Source organism: Thermobia domestica, chromosome 18 (assembly GCF_964235325.1).
Source record: "Thermobia domestica chromosome 18, izTheDome1.hap1.1, whole genome shotgun sequence".
In the NCBI taxonomy this organism is placed as follows: domain Eukaryota; kingdom Metazoa; phylum Arthropoda; class Insecta; order Zygentoma; family Lepismatidae; genus Thermobia; species Thermobia domestica.
The window spans coordinates 136,398,100-136,425,624 of record NC_137471.1 but is presented as its reverse complement, the minus strand read 5'-3'; the positions used below and the strand labels follow the sequence as shown (position 1 = coordinate 136,425,624).

The 27,525-nt window shown below is 35.9% G+C and overlaps 1 protein-coding gene across 2 annotated transcripts in view; it reads right to left on the bottom strand.

Moving 5' to 3' along the window:
* The window catches only part of LOC145675647 (uncharacterized), a 920,247-nt gene that overhangs the window by 151,463 nt on the left and 741,259 nt on the right, over window positions 1-27,525 (bottom strand). For both annotated transcript variants that reach the window (XM_081746206.1, XM_081746207.1), the window contains exon 9: window positions 27,161-27,276. In XM_081746206.1, coding sequence (XP_081602332.1) covers window positions 27,161-27,276 — 116 coding nt within the window. The remainder of the gene's footprint in view (window positions 1-27,160; window positions 27,277-27,525) is intronic.

Here is a 27,525-nt window from a genome sequence, read left to right as displayed (position 1 = left end):
AAAAAATAAATGCCATGGACAACGGAGTAAGTCCCTGGGGCCCATTAGCCTTGTAAGTGCAAAGAAAAAAGTAGATTCGCAGGAAATAACTATTGTATCAATACTGTTTATTGAAAAGTCATGGTTTATAGTTCCTTCTTTTCAACATAAAACAAGCTTTCTAGAGGTGCTATGTATTGGCGCCCATAACGTACTTGAACAAAGAAAATGGGGATAATATCAGGAAAATTTCCTGTAAAAATCCCTTCCATCAACTTTGGCCCCCCTCTGGAGTGGCCCCCGGGTAAAAGCACATAATCCAAATGTAAGCACACAACCTAACTGTATTTTAAAAAAATACTACAGAGGTTAGGAAATGGGTGTACCAAGTTTCGTTTTGATAAACGAAATAGATATGAAGGGAACGGTTGTATCAATACGCTCTGTACATACAAAACCGAACCTATGACCTGCACGTAATTGCATGAGAAAATCTAAATCTATTAGTACATTTTCGTTTAATTCATTAATAACCAAATTGGGAATTGAGATTTCATAAGCCTGTATTGTAATCACCACTTGCGTTTTTCTCATAACTCTTTTCTTATGTTTACCTGTGTAATCAACCAGAATTAAATTATCTATTTTTTGTAACCTAGGATTGGAATAATCTTTTGTAAGTTTACACCAAAAGGAATATTATAGTAGTGATAGGGTAGCTTCTGTATCAATCAAAGCTTGAAGTGGAATATCATTAATTTTCACATGTATTTTGACTGTACTGAATGTTTTCAAAAACACAAAGTCATTATCGGGTATGCATACATCTTCTATATCATCATCAAACATCCAATGACAATTACTAACAGGAATATATTGGTAATTAGTACTAAGATCCAAAGTTTTAAGGTTAGTTTCATTTATAGAAAGATATCCTTGTGAATGAGTTGCTGACGTTGCTTTAACCCGCTCCACGTCAGCCGCATCTAGTTTAAATTGCCATTACCAAATGCCTCCGTTAAATTGCACTGAATTGCGCAATCTTGAATACCATTCTGTATATTAGTTATTCCTCCAGATCTTTGATTTCTATTTTGATACCTTCTGCGATCTATGAAATGGTTACGAAACCTATTTTGAGGAAAATTAGGTGTACTGTTTGTCTGATTTCTAAATGCTGTATAGTTACTATTCCTATTTCCTCTGTAATTAGGTTTGGCTCTATTACCGGTAAAATTGGATTTAGTTCTATTACCGTTAAAATGGAATTTAATGTTACTTCCCGCATTAAGATTAGTTTCTTCCCTGACACTCATGTTGCGAACAGGTACATAACTAGCTTGATTACGATTATTATTATTAGCCTCTAACATACATTGACTTTCAAAATTTTGCACTATCATAATCAGGTGATTGAAATTTTACGCATTGTGCAGAAATCAACAAGATTCGATTTGATGCTATTATTCTTGATTTCTGTTGGTATGGATTAATTAACTTCAATTCATTATATACGGATATCACAAAATCATAGATTCTTATCAATTTTGGGATCAAACCGTCTGTTTCGAACCAACGCGTCTCGATTTTTCAATATGAAATCGTTCTCAAAATTAGAAAGTAAAGCATTTTTAAAATCTAGATAATTACGTAAATTGCTTCGGATTGCTTTGAACCATACAGAACACGGTGGTAATAAAATATGAGGCAGAGTTTTCAACAATTTAGATCTGTCTATTCCCATTAAATCACACTCTTCCTTGAATTTTTCTAGGAAAGTACTGGCCGGGATGTCATCTGATCTTCCACTAATTTTGTTAGGGGTCTGATTTCACTAAATCGAAAATGATTATTTTTACTAATGTGCTTCAAATGTTCTAGAATTTGTGTGACTGTTTTTCATGCGGTGAGATAAATGATTTCTTCTCTCATCTTCTTCGATACTACCTTCACTATTGTCCTTTTCTGAAGATCCTTTGGATAAATCACTATCATCCACTGCTACTCTGGATTCATGTATGAACGTTGTGAGCCGGAACTCGATCATCAATTGCCGTACTAAATTTCTCCTTGATTGCATTTACTTCTTTCTGCAATTCCGTGATCTGACTAGTATGCTCATTCACCCGTGTTTCAACCTCATCTACTGCACTTTGTACAACTGTAAATTTGGTGTTGATTTGCTGTGTTATCTGATCTAATTTATTATCCATTCGCTGAGTCATAACCTGAGTAATTTGTTCAAATCTAGTATCTATTTGTTGAAATTGAGTATCCATTTGCTGAAATTTTTGTTCAAATTTAGTGTCCATTTGATTAGTTGTTTGCTCAAACTTTGCCTCCATTTGTTGTGCTAATTGTTCCATTTTTTGTTGTGTTACATGTGAATTTGCTCCAGCTTGGTATCTATAGTTTGTTGTGTAAGAAGTGACATTTGCTCTAGCTTGGTATCCATTTTCAGCTGTTCCTGTGATATTTGCTGACCACGCTGTCTTATAAGATCAGCCACGTTCGTTGAAGAGTTCATACCTGGTAGCTCTACATCACCACCTCCCTCATTCATATTTTCATTTCCAGACACACTCATTTTTAGATTCTTTTCCCACTTCTGAGTAAAGTATACTCCGTGTTGAACTCTATGCTGATACAGCTTTACTTTACTTCAAACTAATCTTAATACTTCTGGAGGATAAGCCACCACCTAAAATGTAACGTATATTGGGAACCACCATTTAAAATGTAATAATTAATTTATATTATACATATATTTTACGTTATTTCTAGCCCACAGTCCGTGTAAATTTTAAAAAATGTCAAAATGATCCAATCACATTAAATTAGGCACGACAAATTATATCACTATTACCTTTATTCTCCAAACTCCATTAATTATATTTTTCTTTTTGGATGTCATAGCAATGTTTTAAACAAGCAACCATCTGCTGTTATGGTAACTAAATGTAACGATTATACACATAAAATCAACATATCTTCAGCTGCTAAGATTAAATCTTATTTCTTTCTATTTAGAATCAACAATATATATATTCTTTTCTTCTTCTTCTTCTACACGACAGATTGTGTACTTTTATGTACCGTTGCCCAAAACCAAGATATAAAAATAGAAGAAATTACAAAATAGATATACAATATCGTTGTAGTGTTGGAGAAAGAAGAAAAATATAAAATGGACAGATAGAGTAACAAATGATATTTTGAAACGGATAGGAGAGAAGAGGACGCTTGTAGCCAGCATCCTTTGTAGGAAGGTCAATTGGATTGACACATCTTGTGAAGAAATTATGTTCTTCATACAGCTATGGAAGGAAAGCGAGGAATAGGAAGAAGAAGAACCCAACGGATTAATGATTTGAAGAATAGAAGCTGAATATCAAGGAACATGAAAGAAACATTTCGAACTACTACTACTACTACTACTACTACTACTACTACTACTACTACTACTACTAATAATAATAATAATAATAATAATAATAATAATAATAATAATAGCTCGTGCATATTATTCGGTAATAAGGAACATTTTTAGTCCTAATTTTCTGCAGGTACACCCGTTGTTCCGTGGCGAATTACCGTTTGAAACTAGCTATTCCACCTTGTCCACAAACCTTCGGTTACGGATAGAAAGTGGTCACTCTTATAAATCTGAGAACATTAAAATACATGACTTAATTACGTTATCTGCTTTCCATATTATTTATATTCCGAGGTATCACATGCTAAATGTTTAATGTTGTGGATTTTGGTGAAAATAACATGGATTCAATTTGCGGAGTGGTCTTATGTGGTTTACCCGAACATGTCCTCTTTTCTGTTTCTTAAAAAACGTCCAGGACAGAATTTTAGAAAATTGGGAACATAGTACAATAAACTATAAGCGGGAAGGAAAGAAACTTAATACTTCCGTGATTGGTATCGTAAATGTTTAGCTGTTTAAATTATACTAGCTGAGCCGGCGCTATTTACACAACACACAATTCTAATATGAGATTACTCTCCTTCCCACTTCTCACTATATCTGTGCAAGTCTCTTTACGAACACAAGTAAAGGACAGGAAGACCCCTTAAAGGGAATGAATTGCTATAGACAAACATATAAGTGTAGTCTTTTAATATATAGAATGTTGGGAGGAGTTTGTGGCATACTTGGGTAAGTGATAGATGATACCAAATGCAAATATTTTTTCTTATAATTTCATATCCGGGTACGCCTCATTGTGAGTCCAGAAGCATTTGAAGTTTCCAGTCTGTAATAGATTTTGTCATTAAAGCAAAGTGCCTAAAATGTCCATCATCCCGCTATACGTAGTTCCTCTACTGGTTGTTATGGGCCGCGGTGGCTCAGTGGTAGAGCGTTCACCTCTGGTGTTTCGGGTCCCGGGTTCAATCCCAGCCTCCGCCAAGTGAACTTTGTGGTGGACAAACACCGTGTGCGTGGGTTTTCTCGGGGTTCTCCCGTTTCCTCAAACTTATTTCATTCATTTCTCATAATCACCGTCTTCCTTAGCCTAACCGGCATATGCGTGGGACGTAAAACTCAAAGACTTCATTTTATTTCATTTCCTCTACTGGTTGCGTTTTGCAAGGGCCAATAGGGCCAAAACGACTCCTAAAGTGTGGAATAGAAAAATAAGAGTTTTTTGTTTTGAAAATTTGAATGAGAACTGGCAAATCTATTGAAATCGACCAACGAAAATGGCACGTTTCTAGCACTTGTGATTTTCGAGATCTCATTGTCGAAAGGATTGGACATAAACATATAAACTTATCTAACATTTTAATATATAGATTTTCTCGCTATACCATCAAAACATTTGTGGAATAGTATAAAACCTCTTATGAAATTTAAAAATATACTCATTTTTCAAGTCTGTCACATGGTAACCCTAATCTCAAATCAAGCGGTAGATTTAAGTATAATTTAAGCCTCGGTAATGAAAAGAGATTAAATCTCAAAACAACAAACCATTGTATATTCCATTATTTAGAAATAACTGTCGACAATTGTAGATCATCCATTCGCCAAATTAATTTCAATAAATAAATCATATTTATATTTTTAAATAAATGTTTATAATTCAAAAAAAGTTAGGTAATAATGTTTATCTTGTGTGATTTAAGTGCTATCAAAAACATGGTCTGTTTCCTGGATGATTTGCAATTTTATGGTAATGAATGAACAAAAACCCAACTGAGCAGAATAATTTTCATTTTAATATGGGTTAATTTACATCTATGTCGTGAAACAATTAAACTCGTATATTAAAATATCAAACAGCATTTTGGCCTTGCTTCGCCCGTATGTAATTACCATCACATTAGCTCCATCCCTGGAACTTCATTCTATCATCCGTCAAACTTTAAACATTAAACCACGCTTACACAATATGCTTTCAAACTGCTGCTATTAACGAAACAAGGGTGGGAAAGGTGAACAATAGATTTAATTAATTAGCTAATGGAAACCAATTTTTCGGTGACCGAACATCAATACAATGTAAACCGTATGATCCTTTGCCGTCATCTCTGGCATTTTTTTAATTCCTCGTGGAGAGAGTATTTAATGTTACTACCTAGTTATTATGTTAATCCAGAGGCGTGCCACAAAAACCTCCATCAGAGCTCTGTAAACCACCCATCGTTGAAAGTATTTTCTACGCTTTGTGATGAGAAATATTAGCTCTCATTTAGTAATTCTACGTGGCTGTTAACCCTTTTAAAATCCTGCCTTTGTAGGTAAATTATAGACTTTCAGTTAAGTAGGTACTGCTTCATTGCTATTTATTGTAGGATCATGGCTCATCTTACACAGTGCTCTTGTGGTGGATATACACAGTGCTCTTGGGCTTTCTCGGGGTTTTCCCGTTTTCTCCCACTTTCTTCATTCCACCATTTCATTCACTTCTCATCATCACGGTCTCCTTTAGCCTAATCGGCATAACCGTGGGACGTAAAACTTAAAGATTTCATTTTTCAAAATCAACTGAAACATACTAAGGGGTATACTGAATATGTATACGGAATTTCAGGCTTCTTTCTAGAAAAGTAAGGTTAAAAATATTTACTAATGTGCTAAGAATACCCAAGATTTCCACATAAAATAGAATCTCAGGTAAAAATTTCCTGAGACTTCCCTATTTATCTTAGGATCATTGTTCATACTTCATTCTCTTCAGAATAAAACAGTCTTTCAAACTATACCATTCACGTGTCTTCATCATGTATATGATGCGGTGAAATCGCGAAAAAGGGGATTTTTATTAAAAATCCCTTTTCTCCTTTTTGATCCTCTGCCCTTCCCCCCGTGTTACCGTAGAGATGTGAGAGAATTTGAACAATACTATGTGATACACTGAATTTCAATTTTCTGGGTGGAAAAGTAAGCCGGCAAAAAGTAATAAAAATAAGCCTAACGACACTAACGAAAATCTATGTGTCGACGAAGAGAGGCGTGAAACCATACGTAACATGTTCTACAATGCCTCCATACTTGCAAAACACACATAAAAACGATCTGAAAAGCTATATTAGAATTTTTTAAAATCGAGTAATGAAGATACTACCCTATCGTAGTTATAACTACGAAAGATCTTAAAAGGGTTAATGGTAGCTGATGTACAGTAAATTGAAGAACTGATGCCTCAGAAATAAAACCCGTACGAATAATGAAACTTTGTTATTTTTAGAACATTTTAACCTTTATCTGTGACAGGAACGTTAATTATTTTTTATCGAGGTGTTTGACTATAGGCAGGCCCGCAACCAGCCACAGAGGTTTGGGGAGCATGAATATGTTAGGGGGGGGGGGCAAGTCATTCTCTTACCAATAGCTAAATTGTGTTTTTTTTGTATTAATAATAGCATTTTGTGTTAAGGTATGGAGGGGCCACGAAAAGTTTAGTGGGGGCCAGGCCCCGTGGCCCCCCTCTGACTATAGGGAACAGAAAATAATTTCTGCGAACATCACTATGTTCCACTTAGCTTCACTTCAAACTACATATGCAATGATGCCATGGAATATGAATTTAACCTATTCCAGAACCCTAAAGTTGCATTAAAATAATAGAATTTTGATTAATCCGTTCCTATATCCCACGAACTGGAATCATTTTAACAGTAAATACACTAGATTTTAAAGTTAAATACAGGGTGGCACAATAAAATCTTCCAAATTTTAAAGGCTAATAAAACAAAAAGTATTACAGATAGAAAATTGTTTATTCATAAACATTAAACGATATTGAAAACAGTTTGTAATTGGGTTATAATTAAGAATGGCCAAAATTTTCCGGAATCCAGATTCCAGTTTTTTTTTTTTTTTTTTTTTTTTTGCAAATGAGAAATTTCACTTTCCAGATTTCGGAAAATTCAGAATTTTTCCGAAATCGGAACATTTAAAATTCCGGATTTTTCTAAATTTCTTAATTTTTCTGGATTCCAGAATCTTTTCGACATTGAAACTTTTCCGAAATCCGGATTTTTTCGAAATCCGGAATTTTTCCGAATTCTGGATTTTTTCGATTTTACTTTTTGGATTCCGGAAATTAAAAATTCCGGAATTGGGCTTTCTAGTTATAATCATTTCAAAGCGGAAATTTTGTTTGTTTACAAAACCACTTAAGTGGAAATGTGCTTTTTTTTTCAACTGCACAAAAGAACATCATCTTCTGGCACGTTTTGCATTATGTTCTCTCCTGACTGTTGACATCTTAAAAATCTTTTGGTTTAAGTTTTGGACAATCATAATTTTATAATAGCGAAAGTGTATTCTTCTTCTAAAATTCCTCTTACACTCTCTAAAAGAAACACAGCAGCCGCGGTACGCTTCCTTGCAAAACATTTTAGGGACTGCTAAACAAGCTGTCTCACAGCCTCAATAATCTGAAGCGTACAATCACTCAGGGTGGCCAGATGATTTATCTTTCCAACGCTGAACCAATTGTTCGGAATAGAGATGCTCGAACTTATGAGGTCGTAGCTCATGACGAAGTGAGCGTGATGTTGACTGAGCGTGAGTTTGAAATCATGATGTTAGAGTAAGGTCTAGTGAGCGTGATATATATAAAAAAAAAATGTTGTGTATGTGAGGTCGAGTAAGCGTGAGGTTGAATTGATGTCGGAAGCGTGAGTTTGAGTGAAGTTCGTCCAAAGTGGGCACCTTTGGGTTCGGAAATTCTCGACCCATTGCAAAATGGTCCTCCGATCAGGGACCTTTTCATTACGTGGAATAGCAAACTTTATGCAAAAAGCTCTTTGCATTGTAATCACAGAACTGATGCTTTTGAAAATCATTTCAACGTGCGATGAGCTTCTGGCTAAACCATAACGACACCTAAAAACGGCAGAAAAGTAGTGTGTAAGAACGACGTCCCCCAACCTTCTCATCCCTCCAATGGCAGGACACCCTATATCAACAAGTAATAATACTTGAATAAAAATGAACTTCTTAGTACCCATGGTTACCATATTTTAAAAAAAATAGCAGAAAACAACTACAAAATCATAATATTAGCAGCGAAATCTACACGAGATGCTTTCAGTCCAGCTTCATACAACAAACTGAACAACAAAGCGAATGGGAAACATACACAAAAACACGCACGAAAGTCGTACTAGGCGTTCGGATTGCAAAACAGCATTCATATTCCGAAGCAAAATTTGCTTGAAGCTTTCGTTCGTACGCCAAGATTTTCAACTTACGAGACGTTCGAATTAAAAGGTGTTCCATAAAGAACACAACGTTTGAAATGCCCGCCATTTCTGTTCTAATAAGTTGGCAGCACTGAACATTACACGAGTTTCATCTGTTGTTTTTATGGTTAGTAGTTATGGAGCACCAAATATCACATGATTGTCGTCTGGTTTCTATACGGGTAGGAATTCACAACATTTACCACATTTGTAATGTTTTTAGTATGGTAACATAATGTTCCGTATTGAAGCGCTCCATCCTACCTGTACAGAAAACAGATGACGATTCGGCGTTCCATGACTGCTAACCACAAAGACAACACATGGAAATTCTGTAACGTTCAGTGCTGCCAACTTAGTAGACCAGAAATGGCGGGCATAGGGATGCGCACGAGACAAGATTTGAGACTGTCTCGTCTCGAAAATGTGCTGTAAAAGTGATGTCTCGACTCGAAAAATGTATTATTCTCTATTGGAAGAGCTGTGTCTCGACTCGAATTTTGTCAGGAAAATTCTGTCTCGACTCGTCTCGTGAGCATCCCTAGGCGGGCAATTCAAAAGTTGCGTTTTTTAATGGTAGCCCCTTTCGTTTGTTTGTTTCTTGAAGTTCAACTCCTTTTACATAACTGAGAACATTGAGGCGTGGATTTTACAGTTTAAGTGGAATCCGTATCACCGTAATATGTACAATGCTCTTGCAAGGGGGATTCATTCCGAGACCACGTGCCACAGACGGAAGCGCTAGTCACTAGACCAAACGGCGAGAGTTACATAGAGATAGTTTGTTAAGTGACTTAATAGATACAGAATAAATTCTATGTGTATACATAAATATAATGGTAGTGGGTAGAATTTGAGAAACAAAACACATGGGGAAACAGCAAGATGGCGTGTTATCTTAAGTAGTTACTTCGACATCAAGAGATAGAGAATCTGTCAGTAATTATGAACTGAAGTATTCCACTTGTGAAAGACGATATTTCAAAGACATCAAAGTGGATAAACATGAAGAAACTACCACACTTGGTTTCGTGAAGTATGTACTGGCAGCTAAAGATATCTTCACTTGTGATGTTTGCCTTAATTTATTAACTAATTAGTGACTGCAAGATACACTTTTTAAATTTTTTTTTTTACAAGAACTCATGTTCTGAACAAACAGATGAACTTAATTTATTTTTCTTGCGTTTTCATTACTTACTGTTAGAGCAGTGATTTCCAATTAGCCGTTGTATGACTTTAGAAGCATGTCTTCACAATCGCGGAAGGTACAGAGAGGAAGTACGGTTAAAGTGTGACGTAGGGAAATGGAATAAAACGAGTGTTGGCCAGGTGCGCATCTAGAGATTTTTGTTGAGAGGGGGCAAGTTTTGGAGAGGGGTCCAATAGTACAAGCTACTACATCTATGTAGCATTGAGCGGATATCATTCTGCACCCGAAAAGACAGTAAGTAATTATAAAATACTTCCACCTATATTTTCAGAAGAAAATTATAGATTTAGATTCTTTTCTATATAAGAGAAAGATTGCAGACGAAGTGTAAAATCAAATTTTCATGCTACATAAATCACTTCCCTGTTAAACACGTACAGTTTTATTGAGAAAATGTACAAATGTATGTTGAGTCAGGAAATTTTGGGGGTCCCGAATCGATGGGTGCGCCCCTTGTGTTGGCAGTGTACGAATAATCATTAATTCACCGGTAGCTTGGGTACCTTCAAACCCGTGGATATTCTCCTTGACCTGTATCAATGGTAGCTTTCTATCTGTTGGCCTATATCAATGGTAACTTTCTATCTGTTGACCTATATCAATGGTAGCTTTCTATCTGTTGGCCTATATCGATAGGAGCTTTCTATCTGTTGGCCAGTATCAATGGCAGTTTTCCTATCTGTTTGCCTATATCAATGGTAGCTTTCTATCTCTTGGCCTATATCAATGGTAATTTTCTATCCGTTGGCCTATATCAATGGTAGCTTTCTATCTGTTGGCCAGTATCAATGGTAAGCTTCCTATGTATTCGCCTATATCAATGGTAGCTTTCCTATGTTTGCCTGTATTAATGATAGCTTTCCCAACTGTTTACCTGTATTAATGGTACTTTTTATTTGTTAGCCTATATCAATGATAGCTTTCCTGTCTGTTGGCCAGTATCAATGGTACCTTCCCTATCTGTTTACCTATATCAATGTTAGGTTTCCTACCTATTTGCCTGTATCAATAGTAGTTTTCCTATCTGTTGACCTCTATCAATGGTTGCTTTCCTATCTGTTGGCTTGTATCAATGGTAGCTTTCCTAAGAATAGGAGTCGTAAACGGTAACTTAACATCCAGTTAGAAATATGTAATTTAGACAGCAGTATTCAACATTTTTTCTTTTTCGCGTAGCTCTAAAGATTCAACTGTGTATCCTCAATCTTAATTCATATTAAGTGTAAGTAACTACATAAAAAATAAATTCTGATAGACAGTGAAAAGCATGACGCATTAAAAAAATTCAATTTCGTACGATAGATGTCAGCTGCTAGTGGACGTTTGCTGCCACCTAACGGCAAGCTTTGTAACTTCTACTACCTTTGCAAAAATCAGAATTAAAAGGATCCGCTTTCGCTCAACAGTTATCGTGGAGTAACCGACGGACATAAATCATCCTACCCGTTAAGATGTTAACGAATTGACTATTTTGTGTCTCTTACATCAGCCCAGCGATTTTGCTCAAATAGTAACAAATGGTTATAATGTTTTGGATGGTCAGTATATGTTTCATATTTTAATTTCACTTTACATTGTACATTATGGATATTTAAGCTGATTCGATTCGCTGGATGATCATAAGCAGTGCCCTACAGTGAAGTGTGTTCTCAAGTGGAAGATGATTCTGTAGGTCCTGACTATTCCAGCATCCAGAAAGTGAAATGTAATGGATGCATTTCCCATTGAGAAAGTATATGGAAGTAGGCTCTGCAGTTTTTTTTAGAATTATACGAAGCGTATCCGGAAAGTAAGTACCGTTTTGGAAAAAAAATATAGTAAACATACTTTTTTTTGAAAAAAAAAAAGATATTGTAACAAGAAAGAGCATATCTTACACTACTTTTCCACATAGTTTCCATAGTTGTTGACGCACTTGTCGTAGCGGTGGATCAACTTAGCTAGTCCTTCCTCATAGAACGATGCCGCTAATGAGTTTGACACTATATGCCGCCAGTGATGAGAACCATTGCTGCACAGCGAGTTTTACTTTGTCGGGAATTCGCCTGAAAGCGTTGTCATAGTGAAACGTCTGTTCTCACGGATTTTTCCATCGATTTTCATCACCAAGTCATCGTTGACAACAGGAGGCCGACCACTCCTGGGCTCATCGTGGACATTAGTTCGATCCTCATTAAACATCCTTACCCACTTTCTCACCATTCCATCAGTCATTGCGTTTTCACCATAAACATCTTTAATTTGACGATGAATTTCTGCCGGTTTCACATTCTTTGCGTTTAAAAATCGAATTACCGAAAGAATCTCACTGTCGTCAATTGTCTTAGACATTTTTAACTTGCACTGTAAACAGACAACACTACGCAGAGCGACCGAAATGACGTCAGTTGAGTGCAGACGAACAAGGACGACTAGCGCGCATGCGCGGAACGCCGATCGCAGCGCAGCAGCGGCGGGAATGCGAAACGATACTTTCTTTTCGGATACGCCTCTATAGCTATGAAACATTTGTAGTTATATGTCTTTACAAATTATCATTCAAGGACTGATACCTATTTTATTGTTTCATTTTAGAAGACCATCAATATAACACCAATACTAATCGGCTTTTTGAGGAAGAAGAAGACAACTGTGGATCCATGCAAATTTGTGCGTCCGACTCTTTAATTACAGAATTTCGAAGAATCAGTGGAAAGCGATATTAGGAAAGTTGTAACGCTATTCAAGAGTGACTGTTGGAAATTATATGCAAGAACATATGACAGATTTGTGAAGAAACACAATGTGTGATTGATTTTTGAATTACAATTAACGCTTAATACTACACAATGTTTATCTTTGATCTTGACTTCAGCATTAGGGTCAGGTAGGCCTAGGTAGGCTTCTTAAGAGTTTCAGTGTTGCAGATACAGAAACACGAAAAGACTGATAACTTCCCTTGTTTAAGAAACAAGCAAGGAAGAACTGTTATTTGCAACCCAATTATCCTTCGATAAGGTCAGTGAATAGGAGTATTGCATACGTATTTAAAGAAACTACAGAAAGCAGTCTACAAAGGGCCACTACGTATAAACAAGATTCACTTCTCCTATTCAACAAACAAAACTACACTGATCTCTTGAATCATTGATATTTATTGTAGCTAACTAAACAACAGTATATAAAGACTGCACCTTATCAGCATTTCGAAGATGAAAAGTTGAGATGCGATCTATCTGCACCTATCATAATATAACTGTCACAAATACTGCAGCAGAGATCACATTATAATACTTGATTGACCTTACCACTTTACGTTTGAACATTATATACCAGGAAGTTGTGTTAAGCAGTTAAGATAATGCTGTCAATAAACTTTGTACGATTTACAAATGAGGCTGGGATGGAATTACTGGATATAAAGAATACAAACAGAAATTTGAAGATGACATTTCATCTGATTCTGACATACTTGGGATATCTGTTGTCCCACTGCAGTTGCCTATCAACACTTCTGACGATAGATCTGAAACATTCATTGTGTGGCAAAACCCTATACTATTTTTAACCAAATATTCTAGACCACTAAAGCTACTTATGGGAAAGTAGTCTGTTTCTACGGTGAAGAGAAAAGTGGAAAAAGTCTGAAAAGTAGGATATCAAATTTCTCAATTATCACCAACATAAGTGAAAGCATGCGGATTCAAAATAATTGGTGAGTCACAGTTCCTGCTAGCTGAAGATGGCAAGGTTTAGGCTAATGTTCTGGGTACCCAATAAAGACTGGTCATTCGAATCATTTGCAAACTAAGCCAAGCATATGTACCTGCAATTACATCCCTGGTTTTATATGCCACCCTCAATGCACCTAAAATTTTGATACACGGTGCTACTGTTTATACACTATGAACTGCTGCCAATTGAAATGCTATCGGAAGATGTGCTAGAGGCTAAAACAAGCTTTTGAGAAAGTATTATGTTGGATATTCACGAGAATGTTGAATGGAGGGCATGGTGCATCACCTGTTGATCACTTTTAGTTCGTAGTTACATACATTCAACCTTTTTCATCAACGTGCAAGAGAAGTGCCCTACACACGCAAGTTGTAAGTTCGCTACAGAAAAGAAATGTGACATCAGATAAGAATGACCATTTCGCACAATCATTTTCTTCCGATACTAGTAATGATGAAGATGAGTGAAAACAAAATACTAATTGGATTTCGAATAGTAATGAATATTAGTATGTGTATGCATTTTCTTTGTTGACCATTTGTACCAACAGCAAGCCCTGGCTTACAATGTGTAATAATTTCAACAAAGTGGACATATATCTATAATAAATCGGTAATCATTGGCTAGAACATGTCCAAGTTATATGTCAACATTGAATTTATTATATCATTGAATATAATCATTACATTTTGTAGATCATTACATAAAACCACCTTTCATATTGCAATATAATTTTGTCTCGTTAGTTTTTCGCATTCTGTCCTACAATGCGCTGATCTACTAGCTTACACAGTGGCGTATTTAGGGGGAGCTTCCGGGCTTAAGCCCTCCCTCCGAAATCTTACTTACTATAGTAAAATATATGAAATATCTTGCAGAATTTTCACATTTTCAGTCAAAGCCCTCCCCGAAAGTTAGCAAAGCCCCCTCCGAAACAAAATCGTAAATACGCCACTGAGCTTGTACATGCGGTTTTGGTGCAAGGAGCCCCAGGGTCGATTCCCAGTGAGAGAACCGTGAAATTCGAACATATTACAGACGTTTGGATTTCACTTTAAATTGTTAATCCATGTCTCACAGAGCCTTAGTGCTAAAGAAAGGGAGTGGAAACTCCAACTACCCTAGAAGAATGCTTCACTGAAGGTAAGATTACTCCTCGAAGCTGAAGCTACTCAGTGTGAAAAAAAAAATAATAATCGCACATTGAGGAAAATCAATTATTCGGACAGCGGTATATTATACAATTATCCTTATGTTTACTACGGAAATCTGTACGGAGCATATGTTATTCATATGCTACATACGTACTGCTCTTTCCTCCCTTAGATGTTACATCATGCCGCTGCGGGATGTCTGACATATGTTACTTGCGTCAGCTATATGTTATATACGTCCCTCTGTATGTGAAATTCTGACCGCCTATATACAGTTCTTTGTTTCATACGGAAAATACATATAGATGGAACAGTTATAGACAAACCATTATAAAACATACGTTTTCACTTTTACATTTAATGCAGTATGTTACATAGAGTTGTACAATCAGAAACAATATTAACTATAGCTTGGAAAATGAAATAAGGTTACACCGGCTATGCTAAAGGAGACGGTGATCATGAGAAATAAAATAAATGGTGGAATGAAGAAAGTGGGAGAACCCCGAAAAAACACGCACACGGTGTTTGACCACCATAAACTCACTTGATGCAAGTTAGGATCGAACCAAGGACCCCATGCACTATAAGTGAACGCTCTACCACTGAGCCACCACGATCCTTCTTTAAGTATAGGTTGGAAGTATAAGAAATGATAGCTACAACCTATACTTAATATTGTTTCTGACTGTACGTTGTCAAAAAAAGAAAAGAAAAAAACTACAGGATTTACGCATATGACAGACGTTTTTATGTAAGCCACATGCGTTTTTTTCTCAGTACAACACTTTTCAGAGCAATAATTTCATTACAAGAGACTATAATAACTTTTAAAAAAAGAATGTGGCATTTGCGTTCAATTAAGATAATATTTTCAAATCGTATACATTGGACAATAGGCAATGAAACATGAATAAATATTGAGATAAAAAATATGAAAGATAATGTCTATAGCAATATATATAAAAAAAATATCATTTCAATCTTGGAAACAATTACTCTCTATTGTTTTTGCATGGAATGTTCTTGAAATATTGATTTTTTAAAAGGAAAGAATGAACTGTACTAAAAGGATATACAAGTAAAACAAGTATGAGATGTAAACAAAAGATGCAAATGAAACTTCAAATTGAATACTTGATAACTTGGAATGAAATGAAATATTTATTTGTAATTCATAACATTTTTCCTCAAACGCAAAAAAGCAAATGTCAATAACATCTGGAGGTCTGAACTGGAGAGCAAACGCTACGAACATGAAAAAGAGTTTCAATACTTTTCTGCGAAATCTGGTGGAATAAGAAGAATTTTCTTTAAAGAAAATACCAGTAATCTTTTTTGCTGAGAATTGGGAATATGTAAGTGAATCTTGAAATTTCTATCGATTTCTGCTTATCCATATACAGTGGACGCTCTCTTTAGCGCCCTCACTTTAACCGCCCTTTGGATTAACCGTACATCTTCCAAGAAAAACGTTTTAACAAATAATTTTCTTTATCTAATTTGCGTTATCAGCTGCACTTAGAGCTTAACAACAATGTACCGTACAACAATAAAGATACGTAACTAATCGACCAGACGATGTTTTTGTCTTAATTTTATTTCATTCAGCATTTTTCACTCAGTCGTATTTTTCACTTTCATACTTTTCTTCAGTCAATACAAACACACCTTAAATTACTGTATTTTATGATTTACAGCGGTGATAATCAAGTCCTTTAATAAATACAGTATGCACTACGTAGTATACATGTATACTGTAGTATATATACTGTACAGTATATACAGTATTATACTTTATTCAACTGAGTGTTACTGGAACAATTTGTGGTTAAAGCATCTGATTTTGGTAGTTACAATTTCATAATTTATAGTATAATCCTACTTTTAAACGTTATAGAGATATTATGTGATTGAAAGCCTAAAAAATTGCAATTTTTGTTTTAACCGACTTTCTCGTTATCCGACCCAAGCTCGGTCCCGTGGTGGCCGGTTAATAGGGAATACTGTATATAAAAATGAATGTCACTCACTATGTTGGTGACTTTATACCTCCTAAACCACCCAACCGATCTCGATCAAATTTTCAAAAGAGATAAAATTCGGGCATGGGATGGTCTTTCTCATTTCACTTTGACGATGCAACTTAGGGGAGGGGGACGGAGGAAACATTTACCAATGATCGATAATGACCGATATTGTTGCCGGATTCACAGTTTTCAGGTCACAGAGATAAACAGTGATACTTGCGGTGCCGTTTAAATACAAAGTCAGCCTCGTAACTTGCGAGAGGGGAGGGGATATATATATATATATATATATATATATATATATATATATATATATATATATATATATATATATATAAATGACCGAAAATGACAGATATTAGTGTCGAATCCATAGTTCTCGGGGTAGCTGAGATGGACAGTGACACTTCCGATGCGGTTTGAATCGAAATTAATCCCTGCAACTTGAAGGAAGGGGAGATATATAAAAATGATGGAAAATGACCGATATTAGTATCGAATCTATAGTGTTTGGAAATTCTCTGAGAGATATAGAGGATTGAGTAATTAGCTTTCTAAGTTCGTTGATAAAATACTTGATCAAAATTTACCATCAGGATTGATTAATATAGTGGTAAGGGCTGTATCATTTTCCTTAGAAGTGAAGCAGAAAAGTAAAGGAAAAATATGTTTTATTTTATTATTTTTGAAATAATTACAGAACAAAGGAAGTTGTTATATACTCTTCAGAAATATGTTGGTTAATTGTTATGACAAGAAGAAATTATAGGTTTGTAATCAATTACCTTGAAGGTAGCGTTCCAATATATTTAAGTTTCAATTGTATATGACATTGATTAATAAGGAACTTTGTAATGCTGACGTTCTGTTCTATATATCTAACAATTTCACACTCTGAGGAACGACGTGAATACAATATCGAAGATTTAACTCAATAAAACATGAAGTTAAAAATCTCGCACTGGCAGATACAAAATCATTATTTACGTTGTAATATATCCCCTGACTTTCTTCATTTTTATGTATTGAAATTATGACCATGATCAAAATGCTTCGGAATGTATCGACAAAACTTCTTCGTTCTTTATTGTATTTTGCTTTTAACATAATAATTATACGTCCTTAGGTGAACTTATCCAATCTTCGTCAAGTTAGCAGAGTGTTATACTTTGACCTCCGTAGTATGGATATAAATTATTTTAGTGTAAAGACCTTTGATTTTTGCCCAAGATGGCACCAAACATACTCAGCTCGATGAAATTTCGTGGTAAGTACAAGTTGATCCAGAAAGGAGGGCATTTCCAAAAAATTTAGCCTGCTTTGGCCTAAAGGAAGAATCGAATCCTTGTTTGGGTTAATCAAATTGGAAACTCAGGAAGTGGAAATCAAACAACTAATCGAAACCAAGGTATTCAATTCGAGAAATAAGTCTTTCTTTGCAATCGATTCAAAGGAATCGATTCTGGAGAAAAAAATGTCCATTATTATTATTTTGTGGATGCATTGTAAAAATAATAGAGTTAACACAGTAATTGATAATTGCAACACATACAAGGATGAGTCAGAAATCTCGCAATATTTCCATAACCCAAAGAGCACACACGTGTATATGTCATATCGACCGTAAGTACAAGGTAAAACTTGCCCAAGAGGTAGCGAGGTAATCGAATTACTTACCACTAAGACCTGCATTAGATCAATAAATTCAGTCAATTTTTAATGGCAGTAACGATGAGTACTCAACAACATCTGATACGTGAACAGTTCCTGTATGAGTTCGATTTTGAGCATAGCGTTACGGCAAAACCAAAAACATTTATCATGCAAAAGGGGAAGATACTGTGCACTACAACACAGCAACTCATTGGTTCCAGAAATTTCCTGTAGGTTGTGACATAGGCGCCGACTTTGGGGGGCAGGACACTTTTGGCCCCCCCAATATTTAAAGGTGGGGTCCTCACCCCCCGAATATAATTCAATCGAGGAAGAATTAGCAAAGAGAAGCAATAATTCCTGTCATAAATTTCGTCGTGCCATTAATTCAATATTAGGAACAGCCTTCTTACTCGATAGACAATGCCGTTTTCGAAACAATGTTTTTAATAGAGCACTGAAGCTTCAACCAACACTCTGGCAGCATTGATATGAAAAGTAAAGATCAATGTGATCCGCAAAGTTGCAGTGAAGTTCGCAAATTTTGAACTTAACTTTGTTTTAATGCCTTTACAAGAATTTGACTTACGTCGCGAATTTCGCAGCGAACCAAAATAATGAAACGAAAACATTGAGTTTTACGTCCCACGGTTATACCGGTTTGGCTAAAGGAGATGGTGATTATGAGAAATGAATGAAATGGAGGAATGAAGAAAGTGGGAGGAAACGGGAAAACCCCGAGAAAACCCACGAGCACAGTGTTTGTCCACCGCAAAGTTCACACGGCGCGAACTGGGATCGAACCAGGGACCCCAAGCACCGAAGGTGAACGGTCTACCATTGAGCCACCGCGCCCCCCGCAGCGAACCGAGATATGGGGGAGGGAAGGGAGCCTTCATCATGCATTTAGTAGAAATAAGCTGAATATGATATATTGAGTCATTGTTTGCCCCCCCCCCCCCAATATTTTCTTCAAGTCGGCGCCTATGGGTTGTGAAGATCTCGAAGATCAACCAAGGTCCAGCCGTTTCTAGATAACAGATTCTGAGGATACACCTAATGCCATTGAGGAAAATTCATCCACCAGCACAAGACGAATGGCAAACCAACCAAATATGTCTCAGTTGACTGCAGTGCGTCATCTTTACGAACTCGGGAAAATCACCAGGAGCTGCACATTGTGTCAAATGAATTGACCAGAACTCAGGTCCAAAGGAGAGTGGATGCGCGCCGACAATTGGTGTAAAAACCACGTGATGTGCGTTTACTGAAAAGGATTGTTGCATACGCGAAAAATAGGTGTTTTTCTGACATCTAAATGTAAAAAAGAGTAGCCGAGCAAGGACAAACTTCCAGGATGAGTCGTCAAAAAGGGTCGTTTCGAGCATAAATTTATTCTCTGCATGTGGTGGGTTTAAAAGGGATAAAATTCACCTTGGGTTCGTTCCTAATAGTAGTGTCATCAATGTCGACATTTATTCCGAATAATTGGAGCTAATGTATACTGTATTATCCTAAATATATCCTTCAGTGATGAACCGAAACCACATCTTAATGCAACAGATGAACGGAAAACAACATTGGGCTTGAAAAACGCAACAACAAATACAGGAACTTGATAGCATCCGATGACTACCTGTTTTGATCCATGGCGCGTTTTTTGAAATTGTGATGCTTCATCAACCAGCCTGAGATGGAAACAGTAATGACTGATCTTTCTGCCTCTAAGGACGATATGCGGAATCGAGAAACTGGCAGGAAGATGGAAGCAGGCAGTCGAATATAAGGGGCTATACTTTGAATGTTTACATGCTTTCACTATACTGTAACAAATTCAAGTATATTGTGTACAAGACCATTGTAAGACTTATGACTCAGCTTGTAATAATAACTCTTTGCAGCTTACTTTCACGCTTCAAGCAAAATAAATTTGTTGCCATTTAGAATTCAGTTCCGAAAAATGAATTTGCAAAGAGAAATCTGTTGCGAACTTAAAAACTTTCGTTTCCCAACATTATCTTTGCTTAATCTAGTGACATTCAACTTCACGATTATTTCAGTTATTATTCTGTGAAATCTCAGAGACAAATATTGAATGAAGGAAGAGAGAGAAAGCTGATGTAATCCTCTTCTGACGCCCTCTTCAACTGACAGCAGGGTTAAATAGACAAGTACCTCTTCACCGACTAGTGTTACGAAATTTTAATCCGTATCAATCTCAAGGATCTCTTAAACAGGATGGCATCTGCAGTGATGCTCATCTCTTGAATTCCCAAATCGATTATGGAATCCAGATGAAACAAGAGTTCTAGAATTCATATGGTAATATTATGAACTTGTCATAATTATGAGCAATTCTTATTGAACTAATATATTCCTTACAACGTCGTATTGATTAGAAGCATATAAGTTAAAAACCAGTGTTGGGTAAGTTACTTGTAAAAATGTAACGCGTTACAAGTTACTTTACTTTCTCTTAAAATGTAACGCGTTAGTAATGCGTTACTTGACCCAAAAAAGTAACTGTTACTTTACTTCGAAAGTAACGCGTTACTTTTAGGTCCGAAACTTTAAAACTGGGAAAAAATTATGACTTCAATTTTCCGTACTACTATTAGTACAGCTATTATTATTATTATTATTATTATTATTATTATTATTATTATTATTATTATTATTATTATTATTATTATTATTATTATTATTGCACGTTCTGAATCGCTTTATGTAAATGCAAGGACAAATTTTTCCTTGATATATGAACATTTTCATATAATGTAACATTGATAAAATGCCATACTGCGTTACTAGTAGGGATGGACACGACCGAGTTTGAGCGAGTTTTCTTTGACACTCGATTCGACTAGAAACAGACATCTTTGAGCTCGACCCGAGAACTCGACTCGAAAAATTTCCTCCAAATCGACTCGAATTGGGGTCGAGTTTCGAGTCGACTCGAGCCAAATCCGCTGTGTAGTTTCGAGTACATTCTTCAAGTATATTACATAGACAGTATAATTATTATCAATGACACTACTACAACTTTTATTATTATTATTATTATTATTATTATTATTATTATTATTATTATTATTATTATTATTATTATTATTATTATTATTATTATAACAACACTGTACATGAAAAGAAAGAAAGGCGGTTTCTACTTGAATACTAAACAAACTAGTTGATTGCCAACCTCGGTAGCCATGAAGTCTAGGAGTCAAGGACATTGTTCAAGAGCTTCTGAATTTGGGTTGAGGGTCTAGGGTGAGTATTCGGGCTCGAGCCAAACACTTAAAAGTTAGAGGGCACCGGCCAAATACATTCAAAACTGCTTGGCCCGGGTTTAGAATTGTCAACGACTCGAGCAGCTCGGCTCTCAGCTCATTCACTACCGACCCGAACCGAGAAGTGAGCCGAGCCAACAGCTCACCCAACCGACTCGGCTAGAGCCCTCAGGGCAGTTGAGCCGAACCGAGCAAATGGCTTATCCCTACCACCCAGCTCGAGCCGATGGTTCACCCCAAGTGAGCCAGCTCGAGTCATCTTCTCAGTTAAGCCAAGCCGAGTAAGCTTGTTATAAAAAAATCTCTTGTGGTCTCGCTATCGAGACGAGACGAGATGCGAGCCGTGTCCCCTCTCGTGACCAACACTAAAAGTATTCCATATTACTGTTTAGCTTACATTTCTCATGGCTTTCGTTTTCCAGTGTAATCAGGCCATGATTTCAAGACGACTTAAAACGAACGAGCCATTTATCAAACTCGACTTGACTCGAAACGACGCGAAAAACGAATCGGATCGGAACTAGACTCGAGGATTTTAGCCTTGACTTGACTCAAAACTCGACTTGAATTCGAGTCGAGTTGAGTTTTAGCTTGACTCGTGCTCATCCCTATGCGTTAGAAAAAATAGTTGCTTATTATTATTCTGTTAAACTAATTATATAATAATAACAATGTTGTTATGTAATTCTTTCAAATGTTCGAACACTAAAATATTTTCGTTCTCCATCTTTATAAAAACAACACCAATCAAAGTAAAATAGACTACCGGTACCATTGTACTCGTAATTCACTCACTGAATGTATTAATTTGGAGCTGTCAAAATCTACGACAAAATAGTACACGTGATTTCTGTAAGTCTGTCCTCATCTTCCAAAAACAGCAATTGGCACTATGAACTTATCTGTTTCTCTGTGTGTCTGTGACTGTCGGTCACTGACATACGTAGTTCATGCTCGATTGTTTTGTTCTGAGAAATTCACTTACAGGAAAGAAACATTTGTTTCCGAAAAAATATATACACATATTGTATTTACTCATCCGAAATGTAACGCGAAAAAAATAACGCAAACTAGGTACGTTACTTAAAAATTTGTAACGCATAACCGTTACAGTTACTTTGGAAAAAATGTAACGCGTTACTAGGAAACGTTACTTAAAAAGTAACGCGTTACTTGCGTTACGTTACTTCCCAACACTGTTAAAAACTGAATTTCCTGACTTGTTTTATATATAAAAAATGAAACGTTATACTAAGGATGTATCAGCTTTCCAACATCCATAACTGGTAATTCTTTATTAGAGGGTTGTGTATCATTCTTTTGTAAAGAGAAAAGAACTTAGGCGTGTTACATGATCGATTTGTCAGCTTTGGAACTTTTCTGTTTACTGCAAACTTGTAATGAACACTGGCGCAAATCATGGGGGATGAGGGGGATATGTCCCCTCCAATCTTGGAACTGGGGGGGACTGTCCCCCCAATAATCCGATTTGAAATGAGTTTTTTTTGGGGGGGAATATGATGATTTGTGTCCGATTACCACAAAGGAAAGTGTGATGAAATTGATGTCCCCCCAGAAAGTAATGAAGCCTCAAATCTGCCCCTCTCAATGTTTAAGACAACTCTGCTCCCTGATCCTTCACAGGATTGTTTTTCAACTTCACAAATATTTTCAGCATCGCTTAACAAAAGAAAAAAAAAACAGTATTACGTGTCCCTCCCAATGCTGAAGACAGATTTTTGCGGCTGGTAATGAATTACCGGTTATGTCTGTTTTCAGAGTAAGACATTGCGTCAATATCTGCAACTAAATCCTATTAAACTACTGAGAAGGCCTAAAAAAAAGTTATTGGATAGTATTAAGTGACAGGATTTTCATTGTGCTAGACAGCCTTGTATTCTACCTATAGGTTGCTACTACTTTTGATTTGGTTCATCTCTGGATGTCGGGTTCCTGATTCAATCCTAGCTCGCACCAATTGGGCTTTGTGGCGGATAAACACTGCGTGCGAGGTTTTTCTCAGGATTCTCCAGTTTCTTTCTACTTTAATCACTCCACTCTTTCATTCATTCTCATCACTGTTTTCTTTAAACTACACGGTATAATCGTGGGACGTAAAATGGAAAGATTTCATTTTATTTTTTTGTTTAGGTTATTCAAACGAAATTGTAGTACAGCAATAGTTAATCAAACATATTTGTTTAAATCTAACGAGATTGTGACAAAATATTAATCAGAAACATGCCAACCGTATAGCTTGATCTTTCTGGTTACCTTGGAGAAATTCGTTTTGTGTCATGATATTCGGAAAAGGGACAAATATTTCTCTAACTCTGAACCATAAATTTAAGCAATTATGGTGTGAAACATAAAATAAATTAATAAAAAAGTGAACCTAGAAGTGCATATAAAAATAGTTCATTCGCCAGTTTCGCATTCCTATTCATACAGCAATAGGAACGCTATACAGGAAAAAGTGTGAAAACAGTGGAAGGTTAGAGGAATTTTAAGCAGTAGCTAATGGTACTTCGCTGTTAGTGATGTTTTCTAAAGTATATCCTTTGTGCTCTTTTTCCCCCTTTACCATCTACTGGGAGTACCTTAACAAAAATATTTTCTGTATGTCGTTACGAACCAAACCATGAACACTGCTTTTCTTTCTGGGTTACGCAATGCGAGCAATTCATAGAACAGAATTAATGATTCTTGTGAATTTTTTTTTAAAAGAAATCAAACAAGAAACATCGAAATGCAGTTTTAAGGCACAAAAACTCAACTAGGCATTTTAAAAGCATTATTTTTTTTCTTTTGGTGTACGTTAATAATTTCCAACTTCAGTGCATGGCTGGTTTTTCTACCAGAGGAAAAATGTCTTGTTTTTGTACAGCATCCAATGCAAATAAAAAGATAGAATTTCTGAAACAATACCAATGAACTTGAATCTTTAATAATAATAATAATAATAATAATAATAATAATAATAATAATAATAATAATAATAATAATAATAATAATAATAATAATAATAATAATAATAATAATAACTAACTCTATGGCCTATGGAACCCGGAGGTTCAGTGCCGCGTTCACAAAATAATAATAATAATAATAATAATAAATACTCTGTATCTCTGTCAACTTTCCGCAAAGATAAGGGAACTAGAGCCACCAATTTTTTTTTTAACAGATATATCTCCACGTACGAAGGCGTTTCTTGATTTTCTACTCGCGGGTGATTGGCGAGGAAATCAAAATTTATGGTTGTTTTTGATTCTTTCTTGCGTTGCATGTATGGATGAGATATTACATATTTGTTATACGGGCTTATGTAACAGCAGAGAATAAATAATCGGGACAACTGATAGGCCCTATTAGTGTCAAACTCATAGCTTTCGCGTTCGCTGAGATGAATAGTGACACTCCAGGTGGTGTTCAATCCAAGTATAGCCCTAAATCTTGATATTTGTATGTGTGTATGTATGTGAGTAAGTAATAGAAATAACATGTGCAAAATTACAGTGTCGAATCTATAGTTTTCGGAATCATTAAGTTGATTTGTGACAGTGTCAATACATTCAAGTGCAAGTTTAGGCAGGGAAGGACCTGTTAGATGGTCAGGAAATTGAGGGGAACAATCCCAAATGCGTACTTCGCTATTTATTTTAATGATATTGACAGGTACAATGCTCGAGGAGTTGCTCCTCTTTATGATTTATTTATTTCAATTATCTTTTACGTTCAAATGTTTGGCATAAACCTTACCCTTCTGGGGAAATGCCAAACTAGTTTTAAAACCTCTTAGCCTAGTTAAAAGTGAAACTGAAATATCATAACAGACACAAACTTATATGGGTGACTAGACAGTTTTACTCAGGAGTATCCATATATGAACATCAAACAACAAATACCTAGCAAAAAATCAATAAGAAGCTTCGGTTATAGTAAAGGAGACGAGGGTGAATATTTTGTTTAATAGTGTTTGCTAAATTCGAACTGATATGCATATTTGTTCATTTTTTAGAAAGAAAAAGAAAGAATGAAAATTCTAGCTTTACGTCGTACACTTATGTCCTGTAAGTGACGAAAGAATTGATATAATCGTACGGTTATGTCCTGTTGATGAAAGAATCGATACAATCATACGGTTATATCCTGTAGGTGATGAAAGAATCCATATAATCAGAATGTGTAAGGAATGGGCGAACCCTGTGAAGACACAGGGACCACTCATAAACTCACATGTTCTGTGATCGAACTATGGCCTCCCTAGCGCCAGAGTTGAGACATTTCTAAAAAACGAACTACAGGAAGTGAACATAGTACAAGAAAGAATAAGTAAAATTGACTATGTCATTGAAGATATAACATATTGTGATTAGAAGATTGCAATGTTCTCATCAGGACAACACAGACAGTTACCATAGAGTGATAAAGTGTAAACTACATCTGAGGTCAAACTAGAAAGATAAAGCTTTCAGAACGAAAAAAATGTAGAATGGAAGATTCTTGAAGAGTTCTACAACGCATTTTCACTGGAACTGATAACTGTTTCGCCACAACATAGGAGGATGTGTTTATCTCAGAAGCTAAAAAGAAAAACCACATAAGTTTTGATGGACATTTACATAGATAGAAACTATCAAGGAAACAAATTAGAAGATAACGAATTAATGCTGCAAGTAATAAAAAAAAGAAACCTTTGGAGGATTGTCCCTTCCGCCATACCTATGGATCCGTGCAATATACGTAAACTTTTCCCTTTAAGAATATTGTAAGGATCCCCACCTTCAGCAGAAGCACATGTTAATACAACACGTATTATTGATTACAAACAATAAAACAGATGAGAAATTACAACACGGAAGACACGAAACCTTGACGGCGGAGCCCGAAGAAGAACGAACCACCAAGAGGTCTCCTATAAAAGCGCAGCGTGAAGAGGACTAGCTATCAGTCTGACCGCTGATCAAGTAACATACACCTGCTCGGAGGTCGCTTTGGACTAGGGGTACACCTTTACCTTAACCTGAGGTCGCTTATGAACTAGGGATCCTAACCACAACTAAACCTCACGAAGCTGCTTTGGGCTGAGGGGATTTCCCTGCAAGTTTCACCGAAACTCTGCAGGTGCTTTGGAGACTGCTTTAAGTGAAGGAGCACCGTGCAAAACACCTTTCTCCTTCATCCAGGTCACTTGAAAGGAAAGACATTAGTAGAGTAATCTTTGTAATTCAAAGACATTGTATTTAAAACTTTATAATAAAATTGGTGGAGAAAAACACACCCGGACCATTATTTGTCTCTACCTACAAAGCATTACAATACATATATACAATCAGACATTTTTATATTGTTATTTTGCTTTTCTCAAATAGAAAAGATAATATAAGAATCTGAGGATTGTTATTCACTTACCTTCATTTCTTTGCAGATCTGTTGAGCAGTCTCCCAAGTGACCTCTGGGTAGCTGACAAACAGGTAACACGAGTTGTTAAACATTCTGAGATGGTCGTCTTCACATTCCATTGCCGCTGTAAAAGGACAAAAGAAGAGAAAATAAATAAAAAATAGAAAAAAATAGTCATTTGAGTGATTTGTGAAAACATTCTTATACGTTATAGATAGACACTGATAGAAGTCGGAGTGACAGAGGACTTCTATTTTTCTCTGAATTAACTTCCTGACTCACGTGAAATGAAAAGTTTGGTGTTAATATAATCTTATGATTAGAAATACGTGGTTAAGGTATTATCAATAATACACTGTGCTCAAAAAGTCAC